The following is a 26,856-nucleotide window of genomic DNA, read 5'->3' as shown; positions in this document are numbered from 1 at the left end:
GCCGATGGAGTGCGGAACGGAAGTGGATGTTTGACAGGCGGCGTGAGAGAGAGAGAGAGAGAGAGAGCAGTGGGTGGGAGGGGGAAATGGAGGCTGTGCGCAGGTAACAGGAGCGGCAGGTCGAAGAGCCTGAGCAGCGGCTGTTATATATTTTTGTTGTTGTTGTGTGCTTCAGGTGTTCGCCGGAAATGTGTGGAGCGATGTGTCTGTGTGAACCTGGCGGCCTGCGACGCTCCGTCAAAGAGAAGGGAGATCGTGGCTTCCAGCTCTTCCCCTCCTCCCCCCACCCCCAAACAGGCTGAAAGGACAAAAGTTTCGGCTGACACTTGAGAGCAGGACTGACGGAGCACTGCACACCTGGAGTACCCCAAATCCCATTGCTGTGATTGTGGGATCTTCCTGTGTAAAATGGCTGCTGCAACTCTCGCTCCACCCCCCCCCCCCCCCCCCCAAAAAAAAGCAGCCGGCGTTGCAGAGTTTAAAATTTGAGATGCATTTTGGGGAAGGGGACAGACAGTTGGGTTGGTGCCAGATAAAATGGTGGTGAAAGCTCCTGGATTATTGGAAGGACCCAGTTGGCTCATTTATTTCTCTGAGGAAAGGGAACCTCTGACCACCGCCACAACTGCAGCCTCCCCCTCCCACCCGGGTGCAGCTCATTCTTGCTCAGGTTGTGTGACTCCCCTCCAGAGAATGCACTGATACCACACCTGCTGAAGTATAACTGCGTCCTGGTGCAAACTGAACATTAATAGACTCCTCACCCTGGCTGTTTCAAAACATTTCAGGCTTAACTATGTTTGCTCCTGTTCCATTGGCTTTTTTCTGACATTAAGCATTTAGCAGGAATTTGAACGCTGGTGAGCTGAAGTGCGAATGAGCAATTTAATTCAATGATGCTCTGTTCAGTCGAGCTACGTATTGCCTTCTGATGTATAAAACTGGATTTATTCTGCACTCTCCAAGAATATGCAGCCAGTCTGAGGCAGCTCCTTGAGCTGATCTCGTTATTGGTACTAGAGTTGTCTTCTGCTTTTTAGTGCCAGCTTTGGTTGGATATTTATCCAAGAGCATTTTTGTGTTGACATTCAAGTGGCTCTAAATGTAGCTTCACCTTTTACCTGATTGTAGAGGGACGAGATGTAAATGAGATCGTTCATGTGCTTTCATATGCTGCAGGTTTATGTATTTGTAAGCTTGTTCAGTGTCCATGTACAGTCTTGGCAAATCAATTCTATTATCCCTTTCTAGTTGTTGACAAGCTGTGTTATGATGCCTTCGCGTAACAACGCTGCTGCTGGCAGCTCCAGTATTAAAGTGAAATACTCTAAACTTGCAGACAGTGATGAGGGCTACATCGACCTGCAGGTTAGTTCCTGACAATGATACTGAGTATATATGTATCACTGTATTGTGTGTATGTATATATTTATGTATGTGTATATTCATATATATATATATATATATATATATGTATATACATTGAAATGATAAGCTCATTGTTCATCTCTCAATCTGGTAACTGGTTAACAACCATTTAACAGTCTCTGCTCATTGGCGAAGGACTTAGTTGGCAAGTATCAATCTGAGCCATGTACATGAGAAACGCTACAGGTTCGTTACCTGCTTTATGCTGAGGTAGTTGATCTTGACCAGAGCCACAATTAGCTTAAGTAATGCAGGCTTAAGAAACAATCAATCTTGGCTCTAACTTGTTGCACAGTATATCCCACTCTTGGTGGACATCAGATGTGGTGAGGAATTATAATATGGCCACATTCTACTGAGCTCGGTCATCAAGAATGAAAACTCAGTCATCAGGAGCTGAACTCCAGTAACAGTTAATGCATTCATAAGAGGAAGGGGGGGGGGGGGGGGGGGAACGTGTTTTAGGAAAGGGAAAGAATAAGATTTTGAAGGCAGAAATTAGGAGGCAAGTGAAAGAAAGACTTGCATTTATCTTGTACCTTTCACAATCATATGATGGACCAAAACCACAACCAATGAAGTACTTTTGAAGACGTCATAAATCTTAATTGGAAAATTTATGGTTTGTGAACAACCAATAATTTGCGTTTATATAGTGCCTTTGATGTAGCAAAATGTCTCACGTTATCAAAGAATTTGAGTCATTTCTTTTTCCTTCTCCTGCAGTTTAAGAAACTTCCTACAAAAATTCCATACAAGGCAATTGCACTTGCAACCATCTTATTTCTGATTGGCTCATTGCTGATTACCATTGGTGCTCTCCTGCTGACTGGGTACATCAGCAGTTCGGTAAGTTACACACTGCTCCACAATTCAGGTTTTCAACTGCGTTCCCATTGAGAGAGACTGAAGACGTAATTAAATGTTGCAGTTCTTTTAAAGATAACTATTTTGTCTTAACTTGATGAGCACCTGCCACTGCATCTTCATAACATGTTCCATTTCCGAATCATGTCTGGGATAAAATTGCTCAGCGGTGCTGGATTCAGGATCGTTCTGTCCTTCAAATGTATGCCCATTAGGAGCTGGATTATGAAAGTTGGAATTCAATTCATATAGGCTCCTTAAAGCAAGCAGAGAGAGACTTTGATTGTCATCATATAGGCTGGATTCTAAATCACATCCTGTCAGTTAAAAGGCCACCATCTACCTCAGTGGACAAACCTATCCATGCTAATCCTCTGTTCTACTGGACAAAGTATTTTACTTTTAGAAAAGAAAACCAGTTATTCCATTTTTTTTCTCTTCCAGTACAGTGATACAACCTGGCCAGTGCTGATCATCGGGATCTTGGTTTTTCTTCCTGGCTTTTACCATCTTCGGATTGCGTACTATGCCTCAAGAGGATACAGAGGCTATTCCTATGATGACATCCCAGACTTCGATGACTGAAAACTGTTCTCTTCCTTGGGCTGGCTGCTGCATGCAGTCTGCTTCGAGGCTGTCTGTGATGGATAGAATAAGAGAACTCCCATTCCTAATGGCTAGATTGCACCAAATAGTATTCCAGCTACATGACAATAATGCAGTTAACGAGGGTCCGCTTCGCTCCCCTGCTTGTCCCATATAAATTTCAGACCTTCTGACCGATTTGCATATTTCCAAATACCAGTGTTGAAGGGGTTTTCAAAGTTCTGCTCCCTTCCTGCTAAAAACTATTGACATAAACATGTTTATCATGGTCTGGTGTGTTTCCTTTGGATCAGGGAAGCTCCCAGCCAGAATCAAGTTTGCGCAACCCTACCACCGCAACAAATAGCACTAGCCCAAGACTCCCAGACCACTCCCCATCAGTGAGAGTATTGGCAAGGAGACCCATTACATAGTTTTTCTCATGCTGGAGACTCAAGATTGAAACTGTCAAGCTGTATTTATATTAATTGTTTCAAATAAATGGGGCAGAGTGCTGGTGGATATGAGCAAAGCATTTCACACAACATTGAAGTGTGTCAACTCAGTGAACTTTTCTATTTTGTATTGACCCTGTTGTACTGAATTTCTAGCTTTCTGGGCTAGGAAGGCTGATGAATAGGAGAATGTGTTATATTTACAGCTACAACCTCAAAATCAGAGGGGAAAAATGAGTTAAAACAGGTACGCTTCATTGGTAGCCCATTTAGTGAGGTCTCAGACTGATGTTAAATATGAATGCTGTGATGGAATTTTTGTGACTTGAGTAAACTTTAAGTGTAATGAACATTACATAGGAGCAGTACTTCCTCACACACCTTAAAATCTAGTGACATTGCAATATAGGCCTGTAAATTTCATTTGAGGTTCAAGCAATCTTTATATTGTAGAACCAAAACCTTCGATATCGGTCTGTATTTGGATTGGGTCACTCTGCTCACACCCTCCCCCATTCCTGGTTTTCACTTGCCAGGTTCACACTTAGTGTGAGCTCATATTTGCAATTGTGCAATTGTTGATTTGTCAGATAGAGTGATAGAGTCCATGTGGACCAGCGACAATGAAGCACTGAGGGGTCATGCTGGCTGCCAGCTGGCTGCTGGCCCAAGGTGGCAGATCCAACATAAGCTCCGTGGGCAGGAACCATCCAGCTTTGATACTCACAGTTCTTTTGTAAGAGACTGACCTGAAAGCTTCCTTGGGTTTTGCACAATATGGACTCAGGTGTCGACTGGTTTATGCTGCAGGACTTCCTGCTGCCATTGGTGGCAATGCTTTAGCATCAAAGGGCACAAATTTGCATGTGTTGTGCCCAGATTGGACTTCAGGATGCTACCGTTGCATGCAGCATTTTCCTTCTGTCAATGAAGAATGTCAACAGGTGCTATTATTCAAGAGTTAGACAGATTTTTGATAGACAAGGGAGTTGAGGGTTATGGGGAGCAGACAGCAAAGTGGAGTTGAGACCATAACCAGATCAGCATTGATCTTATTGAATGGTTGAGCAGGCTTCAAGGTCTAAATGGCCTACTCCTGCTCCTGTTCCTTTACAAGCTGGGACTTATTCTTTTGCAAGATGACATTTCTTGATAACGAGCAACGCACAGGGATAGACTAGGAACAGATCAGAGGTCAGCCTGAAGCTATGACCTTCTTGTTCAATTAGTCACTTATCTTCCCTTCCATCAGCAATTTGTCTTTCTCTCCTGAAATTGAGCATCTCAATTCAAATTACCCAATCAACAGAGGTGGACATTTGATAAGCCTCCTAGTGCTGCTATGAGAATCCTATATAATGGTGATCAGATTTTTCCATATATCTTAATCTTAATGCAGTATTCCAAAGGAATCAATAGATGAGCATGACCAGTGATGCTGATTTGAAGGGATTTTCTGTAAGAAATTTGTTGGCGTTGGACAAAAAAGATAACTTAGTTCTTATACATTGTGTGAACAGTGCAAGATGCACCAAATAAAATATTTGATGTCTGACTGATTTATACGTGTATGATTTATTTCCCTTCAATTGTCTTCTCTCCTTTTCTGAAGGTACGGAATCTTGTTAGTGTGCAGTTCCATCAGCATCCTCCAGTACGTGGCTGTTCTTCATGTGTGAGTCTAGACATTGAGTATTGACAGGTTATTTCACTGGGGGGAGGTGGGGAGGGGTTGGGTGGCTTACAGCTGATTTGGACTAAGTCGACACATCAGCATTTTTGCTCAGGAGCAAGGATGGGAGTTCTAGCTGTCAGGGTTTTCCCTGACTTGGGATAAGGGAGACTGATAGTTGTAACACCATTGTCACTCAAACTACAATCAGCTAACTGAACACAGATCAGAGGTTCAACAATGAACAAACCGGAAATCATTTCTCAGATAAAGACTAGGGTTCTTTTCTCTGTAAAGAGAAAAATCAGGGCTGGCCTGATATGTCATTAAGATTATGAAAAGGTTTGGCAGGGTAGACTTGAAGAAGATGATTGTACTTGGTAGGCAAGTAGGGCAAAACGCAGGGCCATAAATGTAAGACAGTCATAAATAAATTTAGTGTGAAATTCAGGAGAAGAAAATACCCAGACAGTGGTTAGAATGTGGAACTTGCTACCACAGGGAGTAGTTGATATGACGAGCATGGATGCTTTGAAGGGGACGCTAGATAAACATATGATGGGAGAAAGGAATAGAAGAATATGTTGATGGCATTAGATGAAGAGGAGCGGGAGGAGGCCCATGTGGAGTGCAAACACCAGTAAGGAACTGTTAAGCCAACTGACTTGTTTCTGCGATGTAAAAACTTTGTAATGTTTAGTAAAAGTATAGAAGCTACTTTTTGAAGTGCAGTAACTTGTTATACAGCAGCCTTTCTGCACCAGAAACATCCCATAAACACTAGTGAGTTGAAGAGCTAGTTAATCTGTTATTTTTGTTGGCCAGGGTTGATAGAGAAGTCTTGTTTAGGAAACCCCTTCAAGTGGTCTTCTGGTCTATTGTCTTAATGTTAACAGATTTTGGCTAATGAAATCCCCCTGTTGTTAAAAAACAGTCTTTCATATCTCTTCATTCAGTGGTATTTACCAGTTAAGCTTCTGATAGTGTTGTTTGCTGAAGCCCAAACAACTGTGGTTTGGTTCAATGAAATGTGGGTTGGTGCTACACTTCTAGAGCTCAGTCCCTCGCCTTTCACCCCCTAAGAGATGTCTTGTGCTGGTCAGATATGTCAATGAAGGGTATGAGGGAGGGAGAGAAAGAAAACTGAAGATAAAGTGATCCTGAGTGCACTGGCACCAGTACTGGGGAAAGTGGGGGCTGTACCGTTGGGACAGCCTACGCCTGAACTGTGCTGGGACCAGTGTTCTAGCGAGCCGCATAACTAGGGAAGTAGAAAGGATTTTCAACTAAATAGTGGGGGCAAGTGATCAATCTTAGGAAGATGTGGTAAATCAAAGAGTAGAGACAAGGCCAGAGAGAAAGATATTAATATGGGAAATGATAAACAGACCATGACAGGAAGAGATAGGGAGTACAAATCTAAGAGTAAATCAGATAAGGCTTGGGGTTACAAAAATATAAAAAGGACAAAACTAAAGGCTTTGTAACTGAATGCATGTAGCATTCAAATCAAAACAAGTGAACCAATGGCTCAAATACAAATCAATAAGTACGATCTGATTACTATTATAGAGACATGACAGAGATTGGGACCTGAAAATTGAAGGGTCCATAACATTTAGGAAGGACAAGAAGCCAGAAAAAGGTGGAGGAGTGCCTCTGTTAATTAATGATGGGATTATCACAATGGAGAGGGATGACCTAAGTTCAGGAAACCAGAATGTAGAAGCGCTTTGGGTAGGGATGAGAAATGATAAAGGCTAGAAGTCAATTGTGGGAGTTGTGTACAGGTTCCCTAACAATACTCATATGGTAGAACGGAGTTTAAAGGTATAATGGGAGCTTGTCAGAAAGGTATGGCGATAATCGTGGGGGATTTTAATCCACATATGGACTGGAAAAATCAGATGGGCAAAGGTCGTTGAAAAGAGGAATTCACAGAATGTTTTCAGGATAATTTTTTCGAACAGCATGTTCTGGAGCCAACCAGCGAGCAGGCTATACTAGACCTGGTATTATGCAATGAGACAGGATTAATTAATGACCTCATTGTGAGGGCATTCTGAGGTAGCAGCGATCATAATATGATTGAGTTTACATTCAGTTTGAGGGAGAGAAAGAATATTTTAAACTTAAATAAGGGCAGTTATGAGGGCATGAAAGCAGAGCTAGCAAAAGTGAGCATCAAATTAGGTTAAGGGATAGGCCAATAGAGATGCAGTGGCAGACATTTAAAGGAATATTTGAGAATACACAGAATAGATACATTCCAATGAGAAAGAAAAATTTCAAGGGGAGGACCCGCCATCTGTGGTTAACTAAAAAAGTTAAAAGATAGTATCAAACTGAAAGAGAAAGCATATAATTGTACAAGGATGGGTGGCAGATTGGACAGAATATAAAAAACAGCAAAGAATGATTAAAAGATTAATAAGGAGGGGAAAATGAGAGTAGGAGAAAAAGCTAGCTAGAAACATAAAAACAGATAGTAATAGATTTTTTTTGATGTTTAAAAATGAGTTAACAAAGTGAGCATTGATCCTATAGAAAGTGAGTCTGGGGAATTAATAATGGAATATAAGGAGATGGCAGATGAATTGAACATCTATTTGGCATCCATCTTCATCATAGAGGATAAAATTAACACTCCAGAAATAGTTGTAAATCAAGAAATGGAAGGGAGGAAGGAACTCAACAAAATTACAATCACCAGAGAAGTGGCACTGAGCAAGTTATTGGAGCAGTGGGCTGACAAGTTCCTGGGTCATGATGGATTTCATCCTCGGGTCTTAAAAGTAGTGGCTCGTGAGATAGTTGATGCATTGGTTTTAATTTTTCAAAAGCCCCTACATTTGGGGAAACTCAGTTAGATTGGAAAATAGTGAATGGAACTCCTTTATTTAAAAAGGGAGGGAGACAGAAAGCAAGGAAACTACAGGCCAGTTAGAAGCTCTGGTAAAAGACATTATAGCAGGCACATAAATTCAAAGTAATCAGGCAGAATCAACATGCTTTTGTGAGAGGGAAATCATATTTAACCAATTTATTGGAGTTCTTTGAAGAAGTTACGTATGTTGTAGATAAAGGTGAATGTACTGTACTTATATTTCTAGAAGGCGTTCGATAAGGTGCCACATCAAAGGTTATTGTGGAAAATAAAAGCTCATGGTGTAAGGGGTAACGTATTGGCATAGATAGATGATTAGCTAGCCAATAGGAAACAAGGAGTAGGCACAAATCTGGTTGACAAGATGTAACGAATGGTGTGCCACAGGGATCAGTGCTGGGACCTCAACAGTTTACAATTTATATAATTGTATAAATTATACAATGAAGGACCAAAGGTCCTAAAGATAAGTAGGAAAGTAAGTTGTGAAGAGGACACCAGGAGGCTACAAAAGGATATAAGTAGGTTAAGTGTGTGGGCAAAGATCTGGAAAATAGAGTACAATGTGTGAAAATGTGAAATTGTCCATTTTGGCAGGAAGAATAAAAAATATATTAACTAAATGGCAAAAGATTGCGGAGCTTTGAGATGTAGAAGGATCTGGGTATTTGAGTGCATGAACCCTAAAAGGTTAATGTGCAGGTACGTCAAGTAATTAGGAAAGCTAATAGAATGTTATTGTTTATTACATGGGGAATTGAATACAAAAGTAGAGAGGTTATGCTTCAGTTATGCAGGGCATTGGTGAGACCACATTTGGAGTACTGTGTACAGTATTGGTCTCCTCATTTAAGTAAGGATGTAAATGCATTGGAAGCAGAAGGTTTACCAGACTAATACCTGAAATGGGTGGGCTGTCTCAGAGGAAATGTTGGACAGGCTAGGCTTGTATCCGCTGGAGTTTAGAAGAGTGAGAGGTGACTTGACTGAAACATAAAAGATCCTGAGGGATCTTGATAGGGTAGATGTGGAAAGGATGTTTTCTCTTCTGGGGGAATCTTGTGGGGTCACCGTTTAAAAAAAGGGGTTCCCATTTAAGGCAGAGATGAGGAGAAATGTTTTCTCTGAGAGTAGAGAGTCTTTGGAACTCTCTTCCTAAAAAGGTAGAGAGTCTTTTAATATTTTTAAGGCAGAGCGAGACAGTTTCTTGATAAGCAAGGAGTAAAGGGTTCTCAGGGGTAGGCGGGAATGTGGAGCTGAGGATTCAATCAGACCAGCCGTGATCTTATTGAATGGTGGAGCAGGCTTGAGGGGCCGGGTGGTTGTCAACTGCCCCTAATTCATTTGTTTGTACCTATGTTAGGTGAGGCAAGTTTTAAGGAGCGTCCGAAAGGAGGAAAGAGAGGCAGAGAGTTTAGCAGAAGGAATCCAAAACTTAGAGCCTTGGCAGCTGAAGGCATGGCTGCTAATGATGATTCAAATCAGGAATGATCAAGTGGCCTGGGTTGGAGGAGCACAGAGACCTTGGAGGATTGCAGGCTGGAGGTGGTTACGGACATAGGGAAAGGTGAGGCCATGGAGGGATTTGAAAACAAGGGAGAGAATTGTAAAATTGAGGTGCTGTTTAACTGGGAGTGAATGTTGGTCAGCAAGCACAAAGTTGATGAGTGCTGTTACTAGGAACTGCTGTCACCACAGACTAGATACCACCTGATACAACTCATTAGTAAGTTGGGTGATCAGAGGAGTAAAGCTCAATTTTAAATGTTGTATATAAATATAACACAATAAGGTAAACATGGTGTGTGTATGGATGCACATGTGATGTTTTGTGTGTCCAGAAATGCTATTTTTGATCTCAAACTGACATTCTTGAAAAATGACAATGAGGTTCATTGAGTGTAATGTGAACTGTGACCATATTTGTGCAGTTAATACAGCTTTCACCTCATGAAGAGAAGTTGTGGATTATATTTGTTATTGATGTCAGTGATGCAAACTGCAACTGAATCACCAGTACAGGTTGGGCAGAGAAAGAAGCCCTGCCAGGGAACGCATCTATAACTAAGCCTTATTGGAAAACAAAGCTTAAGCATTTTCATCATGGCAATTGGAGTGAACAGAGGCTTCAAGATATTTGCTGCTTTCCTTGATTTTTCTCCCTCTTGCAACAATGACTTGCATTTATCTAAAACCAGTAATGTAAAAGGTTTCCTAACTCATTTCACAAGTGGCAGTCGACAGGGCTGTGGGAGGCTGAGCCATGGTGCGAGAGACTTGGAGGGGTGACTGATCAGGTAGCCTTTTTTATGGCTTTCAGAAGGCAAATTCAATGGGAAGTACAAAGGTTTAGGAAGGAAGTTCCAGAGAGTAGGGCTAAGGCAGATGAAGGCTCTGCCACTAATAGTGGGACTGGAAGATGCAGAAAAGGCTGGAGTCAGAAAATTGAAGCATGTGTGACATGATTTGGCAACAAGGAGGGATTTGAAGTCTTTCTTGCATAGGGATTGATCCTTGCTGGAGTACAACTTCATGGGATTCAAAGCACTGCACTACCCATCATGTCATTTGTTCACAAGGTGCATGACAGTGAAAGTTGGGCCTGGAACCTGAGCATGAATCTGTTCTCGCCAGATGTTCACACACATCACCTTCCTAGCAGATGCACTGGACAGTGATCAGGATTGGCATCCTGCTCCAATTTCCTTCCCCCCGCTCCCCCCACCTCCCCAACCTCCACCTCAGCAGTGCTGAGGCCAATTGTCCTCCTGTTTTCATCTCCACAGTTTCCACTCTCCTTGAGATAAGCTAATTCAGGCCTCATCTGGGACTCTCTGACCTGCATGAATAGTGACAGTTGTCTTGCAATAAGATTGATGGAAATACTGTGTAGAAGAATGTCTGATTATGTGGAAATATGTTTTTATGAAATACAAAATTAACATGATAAACATGGACTGATATTTAGCCTGGTAGATCGAGAATCATGGTACAAATTTTCCTGTCTAATTCCAATTGCGACCCAATAAAGAGGTGATACGAGGTCAAGTCTTTTGCAGTTGGCTTGTCTGGTTCAGCAGAGTTTGTCAATCCCTGAGAGGAAGAGCATCTGAATTTATAGTCATTGCCTTAGGTCTGTTCATAAGGTAGCATCAATCAATGGGTGTAACAAGGGCACCTGCTTATACTTGGGACCAAATCCTTGTGTTCTTTGTCTATTTCTTAAATCTCTCTAAAGATGGACTGAGTAACACTCAACACGATAAGATTTGCATCATTAAACTGCTTTATTACACAGTAAGGTCAATGAACAGAATCCAGTAGTAATTTCCAGCCTCTCTCAGTCCAATTGATGCAGCTTATATCTGAGTACTGGTGTAAAAAAAATAATGATTGTGCTGCACTGCCTCATTTCATTGGGTTATTTTATTTAAAGAGATGCCCTTGACTGTAATCCAACTTTTTGTACCTTTTCTGGGACTTTTCTGCTTCAACAGCTTCTCTCTTTCAGAAACTGGCCTGCATTTTAGGTTTCTAAGCTCTATGACTGACCACAAAGTGATCCAAAACCTTCCAACACATTACATGTGAAGTGTTTATCACTTACAGAGGCAAGGTATCAAATTGCTTATTATTGGTATTCTGTGAGGAAGCATCAAAGCTACCATCAGCATCTTAACTCACTACCATCTCAACCCTGCCCTTTTTTCTTGTAGGAATACACTACTTTCAAACCACAACATTTAAAGTTAACTTTTTTCCTCCCAAATATTTCCTGTGGAAAATAACAAACAGATTCTATGAAAAGGGAAGAGAAAGACAAGGATCTTTTCTCTACCCTGGATAACACAGTAATACAGCAAACTGTCTTAACCAGTACTCCGATTGGAAACTTTAGGTCCTGCACTGTTTGAGTGGTGTGGGGTTTATTACTTGTCCAATGGAAAATCTGCAGATAAAAATATGAAGCATATTTTCTGCCCCATTGTGTTCCCTGTTTGCTTGGAGTGAGGTAGGGATGGAACATGACACAGGATACACATGTAAGGTGTGGTGTGACCCTGGAAAGAGTATAAAGTGGAGCAAAATTTGACTGTGCCACTGATCGAAGGATGCTTCAGATTGGCTCACTTGGGGTTTGGAGATGTGGTACCGATGAACTGAGCAGCAAACAAACAGGAGCCAGCAAGGAGGGTCAGTTCAAATGAAAAAGGTAATTTTTGCTTGGGTCTTGATGTCCATGTGATGGCCAATGATTTCTGATGTTATTCCACACCAGTCCATTCCTCTGACTTCTCATACTAAGTTGGAAAAGTCTAATGGGCAAAGTGTTACAGGAATTAAATGTGATAATTACAAGAAGTACATTCTGTAGCTAACTTTTAATACACCTTGGGTCTAAGCTGGCGGATGCTTCCACTGACAGACACAAAATAAGAGGAAGCAAGGGATAGAGTTTGAGGAAAGAATGAAGGGCCTTTGTCCAGAAATCTTTTAAGACAAGAGTACTTTGATACCCGGAACAGCAGATCTCAAACGTTCACGCGGCAGACAAGGATGTGTTTTCTGGTGTGAAGGCCAGTCTGAGGGAAATATGAAAGGGAAGCCAGCAGTCAGAAGCCCTTATCCCTTTGTCAATGCTAACATTTTTTTTACTTGCTTCAGAAGAAGAGGCATTCTATCAAGGAAGATCTGTATCCCAGTCCTGACTGCAGGGCTTTCCTCTTGGCAAGCACAGCCACATTTTGGTGTTGTTCACATATTCTCATCCTGAAAGACTGCAAACTGTATACTGAAGAAAGGGAAAGTTCATGTGATTATCCAAAGGAATCTAACATTCCAAGAAACAGTAGAACTGCAGCTTTCTAGAAGGGTTACCTTCAGGGGCCAGTTCCATTCCTCTTTTATATTATGCTCTTTCAAATTCCTTTTGCTTCTGTGTTTTCTTTTACTTGCCAATAAATTGTGAATACTATTTTAGCCTGTTAGAATGATATGGCAATATATTTCTCACCATCCAAGAGATACAGTGGCCTTCAATATGTTCTGCAGTACCATAATCATTACAGCACAGAAATTGGCCAATGACAAAGTCTTTACTTTTTTTTTCCATCCTCAGATGCTATCCTGTCTACTTGCACTCTTTTACTTGTCCCCCATTTCCTTTTATATCCTATTTTGGTGAAGCAAAACTATTTACGGAACCTGTTTCAACTCAGTTTGTTCCACATTTTAATTACTATCCACGTCAAGTACTTTTCTCGAACACCTCTTCGATTAATTTTGCGATTGGTCCAAAACCCTTGTGACATTAAAATAAGACTCAGCAGAAAATACTGAGCAACAGGGAAAACACAAAGAAACCTGGAACATAGGAACTGCGAGACCAGCAAAGACCAAGGGCCATCCACCACCCTGCACGATACAAAGCAAGTGGAGTTGTTGACGAATCCTAGCAATCAATCTCTATCAATTAGTCTACAACAGACCCAGACCAGACTTGAGGCGAGTTAAACCCCCCCAGTGGTGGAGAGCTTTGGGAAATATGGGTCCAAAGTCAGCTGTTCGTCACAAGCCTGCCAGACTTGCATGTCGAGTATCAAATTATTCACAAACTGTACCCCAAAATTTTATTTAAAAAAAAAAATCAATCAAACATCCGACTGAATGAATCCGTACAGACTGCTTCCACTATTTCTCTGGGACCCTGTTCCATCGCATTACGTTTGGCTCACAAAGTATGTTTCGGCAGACGAGTGTTGAATTATCCTATTTGAAGCGTAGGCTGAGTCCTCTGATTCCCGGTGTCCTGAATACGGTCTACGTTACCTTTTTCCTTTTAGAACCTTATAATCAGCAGTCGTATCACCTCTCAGCTTTCTAATTCCAGCCAGATTCGGGCCCAATTTACATAATCACTCATAATTCAACCTCTCAGTCAATCGCGAATCAACATGAGGGAGACACAGCGAAGGAGCAAGTGAACGGAGGGAATGAATCTTAAAAGAGTGGAAGCGGTTGGTTAAAGTCCAGGGTAACCTAAGAACAAGGTAAGACTCCCCACCCCCGCCATTCGGCTGGTACTGAGACACGCCAGTGTGGAATTAGGCTATTATCTTCTTGTAATTCACGGTCTCCAGTTTCTCTACAATCCACGATGGTCAGAGGGGACATTTTTCAGTGTTGATTGACCAGACACACTATGACTTCACAACTCAGCGGCGCATTCCAGGCTATAAACAAACAATCCTCCACGGAACCCCTGCAGACCGCAAAACTATCAAACAGCCTAACCTGATCGGCATAATACATGGGCACGGCGTCACTTGAGGGCTTCTGGATCATGTCGAGAAACTGAGAATGTTTCATATTTAACGAGCCCCCCGGGGGATATCGTCTGTTTATATGCTGTTGTAACATCGAGACATTTCCTTTTTTTCTCTATCTGACAATTGTTCTCCCCACCCACCCCCCAATGCGATGCCTCTTGCAGGGTTGGGGGTGCTAATTCTACAGATCACCACAGTTTCTCCAGTACCCCTCCAGGTGGCTAGATGGTGATATTGCCATTTAAGCTGACAGCAGTGGGCAGCACTGGCCGGCTTCATTCTGTCCTTCTCCATAAACTGGCGCTGACCAGGAGGTCTTTCTGGATACCAATCGGAGGCAGCGTCCCCTCCTTACTTGCTCAGCACAAGTCTCTGGAGCCATTTGCTACGTTGTTGACTGCAACCCAGACTAAGGTCAGCCCAGCCAAGCCAGCTTCAAATCCACTCGAGCGACAAACGTCAGCATTTCCCTGGTGATGATTACTCAATATAATGCTCTCTCCACAAGACTCCCTCCCCTCCCCCGAAGAAAACAGGGACCTTCTCACACTGAGCACCTCCATTGCATTAGAAGCTATTATCCTCCCGGGGATGATTATATGATACGAGGAGTTATTCGGATAATGTGATTGGACCAAAGTCTTAACAGTTCATTTTCTCTGGGCGGAAAATTGTTCCACAAAGCTGAAGCGAGTAATGTGACCGGGTTTTTTATCCTGATCTAAAGCACCAATTAAAACACAAAGTGAGAGCGCCTGGTTAGCCATTTCAACCGAACCTGCCAGACTGCTCACTCCGGCCAGCCTCGCCTCGCCTCACAGTCAAAGCATTCTTCGGCGCAGGGAGAGGCGAAATTGGCCCCCCTTGTCCGCGCCCAGCTCCTTGCGAGAGCAATCCAAACGCTAACCTGCCCTCTTCCCCGGAGCCTTGTACCTTTCTCTCAGTTAAATACCGTATTTATCCACTTGGCCCTTAAACCTTACAATGGTGGCTGCCTCGACTACTCCCGGATAAATTGTTCCATGATCGAACCACTCTGCGTTTCTCCTGAGCTCGCTTCTTACTCCCGATGCCGAGTTTTAAATGGATGACCCCCCCCCTCCTCCTCGTCACTGGCCCCAACCCGAGGAAACAAGACTTTGCTGACACCACGTCAAAAGCCTTAGATATTTTTAAAACAGCATGAAATCTCCTCCTGGTTTTCTGTACTCCAATGTGAAAATATGTCTCTCTTCATAATGCTAGTTTCTTAACCCTGGTATCCTCTCGAACTTAGGCTATACAATTTCTATTGCTTTGGTGTCTTTCTGTCGTGGAGCTGCAAGTGTACTCAGTAGCTTTAACCAGGGCCTAACCAATGCTCAGCACAGATTTACCACTCCCTCTTCTCTAGTGCTTGATGGCTTTTTTTTTTGTGCGGCTTTACTGACCAGCACTCCCATTTGAAGCTTAGGTACACCTGTACCTCTCTGCTCCTCAGCATCTTTCCATTCAATACATCCTTCTGTTCCTCATTTTCTTCCCAAAATGCTTTACCTTATTTTTCTCTGCATTAAGTTACAGCTGCCATCCATCGACCTGATCTGCAAATTTGACCCTGCTCCTCACTGAAGTCTTTTGAAGTCCCCCTCAATGTTCTCCAGCGTAGGAACAGGAGTTGGCCATTTTGTCCCTCGACCCATTCAATGAGATCATAGCTGATCTGTGACCTGACTCCATTGACCTTAGCCTGGCAAGCGTGGGAAACTGAAAAATGCAAGGTTTCATGATCACTGGATGTTTCAAAGCACTTCATTGCCAAGTTCCTTTTGAATTTCCTGCTCTTGTAGGAAACATGGCAGCCAATTTGTGCACAGCAAGCTCCCACAATCAGTAATGTGATAATGTCCAGGTAATCTTTTGATGGATAAATATTGGCCAGGTCACTGGGAATAACTGACCTGTTCTTCTTCGAAATAGTGCTGTGGGATCTTTTATGTCCACTGAGCATCTCATCCAAAAGATGTTATGTTAGGGAGCACTCTTGTAAGCTTGGGACTGAACTGCATTGCTGCAGCAGAGTGGAGGGAGTTCCACTCCGCATCTGATCTTTGGTACTTGATCTGGGTGATCCCATGTTGAAGGTGAAATAGAAAGCGCATTGCATCCCTCAATGCCAACCTCCCTCAGCTTGAGAACAGCACTAAAATTTTAAAAACAAATATGCTTTTGAGTGTCCTGTAATATGCAGCCTGGATCCAGATAATAAGTTACTTCAATGGCTTTAAGAATTGATGCAGCTCAGATGGTTTTCCCCTATAATTGGGCTTCCTGCGTTTCTGAAAACCTGAATTTCAATTTTAGAAGGAAAGTGACAGAAAATATGCTGAAATAATGGCCGCTGTCCCTGCAAATTGCCATGCAGCTGAAATTTCAGACAAGTATCCCAACTGCAACTGTGGGACAGACCAACTTTATTTGTCACAAGGAATAAAATTTTAGAAACAAAAAGAAAAATATGCAGTATATATATATATATATATATATATATCAATAAGAAAAGCTTGGGCAAGGAATCCACCTGAATCTGAAGCTGCCTTTCCCATTTCAGAGGCTGACTAACCATCAGTAGGTTCCCAACATTTAACTTTTAATTGCTCACAACTGTGTTCCTATATCTTTTGGACACTTTAAAAGTAGAAGTTACCTGGCCACACAGAAAGCTGGTTTTACAGACCGTGCTTTTATTAATATATGTCTGGGTTTACCATTAACATTACATCAGCGGATTCTACTGATTTTAAAGCATGAACAATGGTTAAATGAAAGAACTTGCACTGATACAGCATCTTTCTCAACCTGAGGATGTCCCAACATGCTTTACAGCCAACTTCTGAAATGAAGTCTCTGTTATAATGTAAGAAACTAAACAGCCCATTTACGCACAGCAAGCTCTCATAAACAGCAATTAAATAACTGACCAGATAATTTGTTTTTAGTGGTTGATTGAGGGACAATTATTGGCCAGGACACTGGAAGAAGGACACTGTTTTTCTTCAAATAATGCTGGGTCTTTTACATCTAGCTGAGATGGAAGATAGGACCTTCAATTAACATCTCATCCAGTAGATGACACCTCCTGCACTCCCTCAGCACCTAGGTGATGTGCTCAAGTTGGGTTTGAACCCACAGTCTTTAGAGGTGTGAGTAGTACCATTGAGTTTGGGCTGACATCTACAAATCACAGCCATTGTGCAGCGCCCCCCCCCACCCCAAAAAGCCCCTGAACATGTGTGCTTTCCATCAGGAATCATGTGCCACAATATGCTGTGAAGTGCCCTGCAGTTAAATAGCCTCCCACCTCACACTGCCCAGGCTCAACACACAGAGACTGCCCACTTGTGCACTTCATATTTACATCACTCTCCTTCCTCCCATTTTACAGCAATATGAAGTGGTGGAGGGCTGAGGGAGAGGCTGAACCAATGTGGCATACACTGAAACTCAAAAGAGTGTCCAACACAACAGAGAGTCAATATTCCACACGTGGCACTGGGGGTAATCCTGAGATTGCTGCTCTTGAAATCCTGCTTTTTAATTCCCTTCCCAGCTCCCTAAAATCTGCTTACAGGACCTCATCCCTTTTCCTATCCATGTCATCGGTCACAATGTGGACCATGACCTCTGGCTCTTCACCCTCCTCCAAAAGAATGTGCTGCAGTCATTCTGTGACATCCTTGACCCTAGCATCAGGTGGGCAACATACCGCCAGTGGAATTGGTAAGGCAGTCAAGAGGTTGAAAACAGCGTGGGTGGAGAAAAAATATCAAAACTGATGTCACCGGAGTCCTGTAAATTGATTGGTTGGTAAGTATAGGCTTTTCCGGGCTCAGTACAGAGGAGATGATTGGTGAGTGACAGGTAAGTTACTATATTATATACCATACTGTAGTAAACACTTTATAGAAAGTTTAAGGTATGTCAGTACAGCATGGTCATGTGGAATGTGCATCCTGCAGGATGTGGGAAGTCATGCAGGCATAAAGTATCCTCGATGACTACATCTGCAGGAAGTGTCAGCAGCTGCAGAAACCTGTGCTCCGGGTTGCAGAATTTGAGCAGCAGTTAGAGTCACTGTGGTGCATCCGCAAGGCTGAAGATAATATGGATTGAACATTTAGAGAGGTAGTCACACCGCAACTAAGAAGGACACAGACAGAGAGGGAATGGGTAACTGCCAAAGTATCTAATAGAAACAGGCAGGTAGTGCAGGAATCCCCTGAGGCTATCTTGCTCTCTAACCACTTTTCCATTTTGGATACTCATGAGTGAGATGGTTCCTCAGAGGATTGTAGAAAGAGTCAAGTTTGTGGCACTGGAGGAGAGGAGGAAGAGTGGAAGAGCTATAGTGGTAGGGGATTGCATAGTTAGGGGCGCAGACAGGCTTTTCTGCGACCCTAGACTCCAGGATAGTATGTTGCCCACATGGTGCTAGGGTCAAGGATGTCACAGAATGACTGCAGTACATTCTTTTGGGGGAGGGTGAACAATCAGAGGTCCACATTGTGACCAATGACATGGATAGGAAAAGGGATGAGGTCCTGAAAGCAGATTTTAGGGAGCTGGGAAGGGAATTAAAAAGCAGGACTTCAAGAGCAGTAATCTCAGGATTACCCCCAGTGCCACGTGCGGAAGATTGAGCAGTTGAGCACGTGACTGGAGAAATGGAGTCAGAGGGAGGGCTTTAGATTCCTGAGGCATTGGGACCAGTTCTGGGGCAGGTGGGACCTGTACAAGAAGGATGGTTACACCTTAACAGGACTGGGACTAATGTCCTCAGAGGGAGGTTTGCTAGTACTACTGGGGAGGGTTTAAACTAGATTGCTGGGGGGTGGGAACCTGAGGGGAAATTCAGGGTGGAGAGGAGAGAAACTGGCATGTGAATGCATGGAGTGTGATTAGTAAGTTTGGTGCACAGGTTGCCAAATGGAATTATGATACCATTGCTACAACAGAGGCCTGGCTCAAAGAAGGGCAGTACTGGGTATTAAATATTCCTGGCTACTAAATATTCCTGGGCACAAGGTGTTTAGGAGAGACAGGAAAGGAACAAAAGGGGAGGGAGTGGCGGTATTTATGAAATATGGCATTACAATAATGTAGAAAGAGGACACTCTAGAGGAGTCAAAGACGGAATCTCTCTGGTGAGAGGTAGAAATGAAAAAGGTGCAATAACATTGATGGGTGTAGTATTTAGACCACCAACTAGTGGGAGGGATGTAGAGAAACAAATTTGCAAAGAAATTGCAGAGAGGTGCAAAAATGGTGGACTTCCATTATTCAAATATAGACTGGGATAGGAATAGTGCAAAGGGACAAGAGGGGCATGAGTTGCTTTAATGTGTTCAGGATTTTCTGTAGCAGTATGTTTCTGGTCCAACGAGAGGGCAGGCACTGTTGGACCTGGTTCTGAGGAATGAGTTAGTTTAAGTGCATCAAATATCAGTGGGAGAGCAATTTGGGGATAGTGACCTTTGCATCATAAGGTAAACCTTGGTTGGCCATGGAAAGGGATGGGATGAGAATGCATCTGAGTCGAGTGAGTTGGAATCAAATGTTGGCAGAAAAGATGGTGGTTGAGCAATAGGCCACCTTCAAAGAAACAGTTTGCAGGCAATGACAAGGTATATTCCCTTGAAGGGGAAAGGTAGGGCAAATAAATCCAGAGTGCCTTGGATGCTGAGAGAGATAGAGGTGAAGATGAAAAGAAAGAAATGCACATACGACAGATATCATGTAGAAAATACAATAGAGAATCCGACTGAATACAGAAGGACTAGAGGGGAAGTGAAAAAAACTCATCAGAAAAATAAGGAGAAAGTATGAAAAGAGACTGGCAGCTAACATAAAAGGAATCCCAAGGTCTTGTATAAATATATAAATAATAAAAGGGTGGTAAAAGAAAGAGTAGGGCCGATTAGGGATAAAAAAGGGGACTTGCATGTGGAAGCTGGAGAAATAGCGAATAGGTATGAAACGAGTACTTTGCATCTGTCTTTACAAAGGAAGAAGATGCTACCCAGGCCAAGGTGAGAGAGGAGGTAACTGGTCCACTAGAAGAATTTACGATTGAGAAGAAGGAGGTATTAGAAAGGCTATCTTTACTTGAAATTGATAAAGTACCAGGACTGGATGAGATGCATCCAGGGGGTACTGAGGAAGTGAGAGTGGAAATTGCAGAGGCACTAGTGATAGTCTTCCAGTTTTCCTTAGACTCAGGGGTGTTGCCAGAGGACTGGAGAATTGTGAATGTTACACCCTTGTTCAAAAAGGGGTGCAAGGATAAAGCTGGCAACTACAGACCAGTCAGTTTGATGTCAGTGGCAGAGAAACTTCTGGAAACTGTATTACGGAACAAAATCAATAGTCGCTTAGACAAGTGCACGATAATTAAGGAATGCCAGCATAGATTCATTGAGGGATAATAGCGTTTCACTAACTTGAAGTTTTTTTGAGGAGGAAGCAGAGAAGGTCGATTGGGGCAATGCTGTTGATGTGGTGTATATGGATTTTAAAAATGCATTTGATACAGTGCTACACAGCAGACTTGTGAGCAAAATTCTAGCTCATGGAATAAAAGGGAAAGTAGGCACTTGGATAGGAAATTGACTGAGTGACAGGAAACAGAAGTGATAAATGGTTGTTTTTCAGATTGGAGGAAGTTTGTAGTGGAGTTCCCCAGGGGCCAGTGCTGGGACCCTTGCTCTTCCTAATATATATTGATGATCTAGACTGTGGTGTTCAGGGCATGATTGCAAAATTTGCAAATGATATGAAGATTGGAAACATTGTCAACTGTGATGAGGATAGTCATGAACTTCAAACATGTTGTTGGATTGGGCAGACAAGTGGCAGATGAAGTTCAATGCCGAGAGGTGTGAGGTGATTAAGAACTGTTGCTATGAGAATAGATTGGAGAGGTTGGGACTCTCTTTTCCTTGGAGCAAAGAAGGCTGAGAGGGGACTTGATACAGGCATTCAAGATCCTGAGGGGTATGGACAGGGTAAATAGTGAGAAACTGTTACCATTCAAGAGAGCATCAAGAACTAGACGGCACAGATTTGAAATAATTTAGCAAAAGGAGTAAAAGTGAAGTGAGGAAAAATTCTTTCACCCAGAGGGTAGTTGGAATCTGGAACGAACTTCCTGACAGGGTGGTGGAGGCAGGTTCGATTGAGGTGTTCAAAAGGGAATTGTACTGTTAACTGAAAAGAAAGAATGAGCAAGGTTACAGGGATAAGGCAGGGGAGAGGGACGAGGTAGAATGCTCTTTCAGAGCAGATTCGATGGACTGAATGGCCTCCTTCTGAATTGTAAAAAATCTGTGATTCTCTGGTGGTAGATAAGTTCCAATTCTGATTGAGTACAAAAATTTAGGTTGACACTCCCAGTACAGAATAATGGAGTGCTGCACTTTTCACTGAACCAACATCACTAAAAAAGATTAGTTGGTCATTATCATATTGTTGTTTGTGGGGACTTGCTGAATTGGCTGTGGCATTTCCCACATTCCAACAGTGCAAAGGTATTTCATTGGCTGCAAAACCCTTTGCGCATTATGAAAGGTGCTATATAAATGCAAGTCTTTTTTTTAGTGACCAATGGGTGGTTGACAACAACTTGCATTTATATAATGCTTTTCGAGTAGTAAAACGTCCCAAGTGGCTTTAACGCAGCATTATCAAACGAAATTTGACACTGGGGAACAGAAGGAGACCAAATGGACAGATGACCAAAGCTCAGTTAAAGAGGGAGGGTCTTGAAGCGGGAGGGAGGGTTAAAGAGGTGCAGAAGTTTCGGGAGGAAGCTCCAGAGTTCAGAGCGCAGGCAACTGGTGGAGCAATTAAAATTGAGGATACGCAAGAGATCGGATTGGAGGAGATCACAGAGATGGGGAAGGGGAGGAATTTTAAAATAAGAATGAGATATTTTAAAATGAGGCATGAGGCGAGCAAGGGGGCGAGTGGGATTTGCAAATTTGGGATCCAGCAAATTTGCAGAAGCAAAGCCGTGATGAAGTTGAAAAAAAATGGTAATGCATTTGAGAGAAAAAAAGTGATTGCTGCCCGTGTTAAAATGTTCTCTCTAATGGAGAAAGTGGCTGTGCTGCATGGTGTGGGAGCTGCTTGCAGCTCACTCTGGCTCCGCCCCCTTGCTCCTGCTCTGCCTCCCCTCCCCTCCCCTCCCCTCCCGGTGCGCTGACGTCATTGGAAGATGGCCGGGGCGGGCGCGCCGCCATTTTGAAGGGCTCAGAGAGCGGGGGAGGGCACAGCAGCGCCATCCGAAGCCAATCTGCCGCCATCCTCAGCCCAGTGCAGCCCGGCCTGTCCGCCTGCAGCTCCGGCCACATCCTTGGGCACCGCGCGAACGCCGGCTACCTCCATTTCCAGCCGGTTCCGCCATGGCAGGTGAGAATTCAAGCAGGGAAAAAAAAAAGAAACGCAAGCGGGAGTGAACGCTCCCTCCCTCCCTCTCTCTCTCTCTCTCTCCCCATCAGTCCCTTTGGCTCTGGGTTTGTTTTTAAAATGTAAAGCCTATTTTTTCCCCTCCTCTATCCCTCCTTCCTTCAAGGCCTGGCGACTTGAATGCTAAACTCATTCCTCCACAGAGTGAAGGAAAAGGGCAGGGAAGCAGGGATCAAAGCCTTCAGCAGTATAAATAATAATTTATAATTTCTGGAGTTTAGTCTGTTGAATTATTTTTAAATTCATGGGAGCCAGCCCCAGTCTGAGGCTGGAGAGATCTTTCAGTGTCTTTCCACCTACACACCCACACCCTCTAATGTATGTATAATTTACATTTTTAAAAAAATACTCAATGCATATGATTAATTTTTTTCCTCTCCATTCATTCAGGAGTTGGAAGTGGTGGCAATGACATTCAGTGGTGTTTCTCTCAGGTGAAAGGGGCTATAGACGATGATGTTGCAGAAGGTAAAAAAAAACTAAATATTTCAACTTCACTAGATTTTTTTTCTCTTTGCCCTCCTGCCCTCAAATCCCTGTTTTTCATTGCTTTGTGCACTGGTGTTTTATGGTTTCGTTTTGTTGGAAGATTAAAGTGTCTGGTGCAGTTCTCCTGGTGGATTTTTCTGTCTGCAATTCCCAGTTTTTGATGATGGCAAGTGGCTTGGGAGGTTCAACAGATGCACCAAATTAATTCCTTGGAAATGAATCTAATTGCAAAATGTGCTCTGAAACATGTGTTTTTTTTATATGCATGAGGAAGGCTGGATGTGTTCATTGAGGGTGGGAGGAAGTACAGTATTCAGCAGGTAAGCATGAATCAGATTTATGAGTGGACATTATGCAGGGCTGAGGAGTATTAATTGATCATAAAACATAGCTATTTTCTAATGGTTTGGGATTTGCACTTAATTGTTGAGCTATCTGAAATACAGTTGGCCTTCAGCTGAAGAAGTTGAACTAGTGTGAAACAGCTCTTGACTAAAATACTTCCTCTGGTGAACCCAAGGCATTCTTTGCCTGACACACACAGTATTCCACGCGTTTTCGTTTTGCACAGGTTCAGTTACCTAAAGTAGAAAAATTCTGATCAGTGAAGCGTGACAGGGTTTTTGTTGCTTTTCGTTGCCCCTTAGCCTGCCTTGCCATAAAGAAAATCTATCAAAAAATAAGTAACATGTATGTGAAGATCCCGCATTGTGATTCTCTTGGACTGTTATGAGGTTTCAGATGGATCTCCAAGCTGATGGATGAACAAATTGTGAGCTTCAGCATTGAGTTTTGCTTATAACTCCTAGACTGTACATAGAATATTAGATTTCTGCATGCACTAGGTTCTGTCATTCCGATTTCAGTAAAATGTAATGGTGGATTGATTAATTTGTGGAATTAAAGTACTATATCTCTTTGAACAGTAAAACACATCATAATTCTAGGTTATTGCTTCCCAAACTTGGGCTGTGTCAGAAGGCATTTTGGCGATTGCAGACGTCTTATTGGTCTAGCAGTAATTTAAAATGCATTGCACACCCCACACACAGGCTTAAATGTGTGCGCGAGAAATAAGCTTGGTTTCAATCTGTCAGTCGGGGTTTATGTGGTGTCTGGTGTATATGAAGTTCTTTGAAAGAAGAGGCTGCTGTTCAATTGACCTTGTAAACTGAGTGAGAAAGGCACCCAAATTCATGGATGTATATGGCGAGGCCTCCTTCAGATTCTATTCCCTGTGCAAAAAAAAACTGTTGGCCTTGGTGTTTGAAGTAGAAATGGTGGGTAAAGTTAAGACTTTGCATAGTTTTGACGGAGAGAAATCTTGGCAGTGTGCTGGAGGCTAGGTTGGATGGACGTGAGATCTTTAAGATCTATTCAGTACTGTGCACATGTCGGGTGAGAAGCATGCTTAGGTCCTGGGGTGGAACCCAGGAACAGTGCAACTAGCTGGACCAAGTGATAGAGTTAATATGGGAAAAGTACTGTATGCTTGGTACAGATTTCAATGCCTTGTAAAAGGCATTCCACCAATGGTTACAGTACAGCTGTTAATTTGCATTTATTGGTGTGTGCTCACAGCAGTACCATCCGGCTTGTTTACGTGCTGGGACAACTGCATGTTTTAATCCCAGAGCTGCCAGACGGGTTCAGATAAAGGTGGCCCTTTGGCCCACTTGATCATCTTTTCCTTCCAGAGCGCCAACCTGGCTATAATCCTGTCATTTCTTAAATGGGTCACCTGTTTTTGCTGTAATCACCCTTCCAAACAACATGATTAGTTGTCGGTTATCCGCTGTTATGAAGCATCTTATTGGATAGAAGTGAGAGGCTCTGTACACAAATGCATTATCAGAGGAAATAAACATACGGAAACCAGTACCTCTGAATGCTGGGTAATATTTTAAGTCTTCTCTTCAAAATGCTGCTGCCATTCGTGACAGACCTGCACACCTACCAGCATTCGATGCTTGCAGTTTGAGATGACTTCCATACTCAGTGTAACTTTTGAAAGTGAAACTCATGATGGGCAGTTTATTTAAACCCAAGTTCAAACATTTTATTCACTAATGCTTACACATAGTTGAAATCTTAGTGATAGAATACAGTGCCTAAAACATGCAGTTGGAAGGAGTACCTTTGACTTGCCTTTACAGGCCCTGCACTCTGATCTGCAAGGTGAACTTCAATTCTTTTGGAGAGATTAGATTAACTGTTCCAATGCAAAGACATAAAAATGATCAGCATTACTGAGTGTGTTTATCTTCTTGAGGTCTCTTGTTAGACAGTTGTAATTGAACAATGTCTATACGTGATTTTGCCATGTTATTTATGAAGTGGTTTGGGATTCTTAAGATTGTGCAGAAACATGGTGCTTGAGTTATGCTGCAATGAGGAGGAGTAGGCTGCATATTCTTGCATGGTTTTGCCTAGTGCTCTGTCGTGATGCTATCTCACCAGTACCAGTGCTGCCAATTTGAATCTGAGCAGTAATGGTTTTGTACCAACTCTGAACTGGCGGTGTAACTGGAAATACAAGGCCCAACCAGACTTAGGACTGAAACGGAGTGAGATTCACTGAAGGTGATGACCTCATACACTTTAGTCTGATATCACATGGAGTGAAAATCCAATGCTGGCAGGCCTTGTTAAAGCTCAGGGATCTCTTGGGCCTCTGGTCACTTGGTTAACCCACCTAAATACAATTTAAATGTTTACGGAGCAGGGACTTGCTGCTGCCCATTTTTAAAAAAAATATGAGACCACATCTGGAGTATTGTGTACAGTGCTGGTCTCTTTTTAAAGAAAGATGTAAATGCATTAGAAGCAGTTCAGAGAAGGTTTACGAGACTAATACCAGAAATGGGTGGGTTGTCTTATGAGGAAAGACTGGACAAGTAAGGCTTGTATCCAGTGGAATTTAGAAAAGTAAGAGGTGACTTGATTGAAACCTTTAAGATCCTGAGGGTTTTGACAGGGTGGATGTGGAGAGGATGTTCCCTCTTGTGGGAGAACCTAGAACTAGGGGTCGCTGTTTAAAAATAAGGGGTTGCTCACTTAAGACAGAGATGAGAAATTTTTTCTGAAGGTCATAAGTCTTTGGAACTCTCTTCCTTGTAAAGGTGGTGGAAGCAGAGTCTTTGAATATTTATAAAGAGCTGGATGGATTCTTGTTTAACAAGGGGGTGAAAGGTTATTGGGTGTAGGCAGCAATGTGGGGTTGAGGTTGCATGCTGATCAACCATGATCTTATTGAATGGCTGAGCAGGCTCGAGGGGCTGAGTGGCTTACTCCTCCTCATTGCTGTGTTCATATGTAACTTTTGGGAGAGAGACTGTACTAGGCAATGTACCTCTCTTTACCAGGTAAGGCCTCTCTAATGCTTTCAGCGGAGGCGGGCAGTGTGCACGGCTTTCATCTGAATGAAACCTAAACTGCAGTTAAGTATACCCTTGCATAGATGTTAACAGTTCAAGATTGGCGATGAGTGTCCCTGAAAAGAGAAGCTGTAACTATGGCAACAGTTTGGTCTGAGTTTTTAAAATTTCCAACTTAACAAAGATGTCAGTGATGTCTACTGGGAAAATACCCTTCTTGGCATGATACTAAACATTTGAATCAAGTAGTTTCCATGTTCAG

At 42.7% G+C, this 26,856-nt stretch overlaps 2 protein-coding genes across 4 annotated transcripts in view; both read left to right on the top strand.

Moving 5' to 3' along the window:
* tmem230b (transmembrane protein 230b) lies at window positions 1-23,196 on the top strand. 2 transcript variants are annotated; one of them, XM_078565495.1, is made up of 5 exons: window positions 75-103; window positions 1,252-1,368; window positions 2,155-2,277; window positions 4,948-4,989; window positions 23,119-23,196. In XM_078565495.1, exons 2-5 carry the CDS (start codon window positions 1,270-1,272, stop codon window positions 23,164-23,166), a joined length of 312 nt encoding a protein of 103 aa, XP_078421621.1. In that variant the 5' UTR covers window positions 75-103; window positions 1,252-1,269; the 3' UTR covers window positions 23,167-23,196. The 2 variants fall into 2 exon arrangements, with proteins under 2 accessions (XP_078421620.1, XP_078421621.1); XM_078565494.1 differs by lacking the exons at window positions 4,948-4,989; window positions 23,119-23,196 and adding an exon at window positions 2,740-4,890 and having other exon boundaries at window positions 1-103.
* LOC144694849 (serine/threonine-protein phosphatase 2A 55 kDa regulatory subunit B alpha isoform) overlaps window positions 13,885-26,856 on the top strand; it is a 74,808-nt gene continuing 61,836 nt past the window's right edge. Inside the window, exons 1-2 of one of the 2 annotated variants that reach the window (XM_078565493.1) lie at window positions 13,885-13,944; window positions 23,119-23,196. Coding sequence is in view for 1 of the 2 variants with exons in the window: in XM_078565492.1 (XP_078421618.1) it covers window positions 22,665-22,671; window positions 23,119-23,196 (85 nt within the window). In the remaining variant the exon portion in view is untranslated. Of the gene's footprint in view, window positions 13,945-22,465; window positions 22,672-23,118; window positions 23,197-26,856 lie in introns of those variants that run through there. The other variant, XM_078565492.1, reaches the window with a different exon arrangement.

Source organism: Cetorhinus maximus, chromosome 20, assembly GCF_964194155.1.
Source record: "Cetorhinus maximus chromosome 20, sCetMax3.hap1.1, whole genome shotgun sequence".
NCBI classification, from domain to species: Eukaryota; Metazoa; Chordata; class Chondrichthyes; order Lamniformes; family Cetorhinidae; genus Cetorhinus; species Cetorhinus maximus.
Note: the sequence above shows the minus strand (reverse complement) of the source record. Positions and strands in the feature narration are given on the sequence as shown.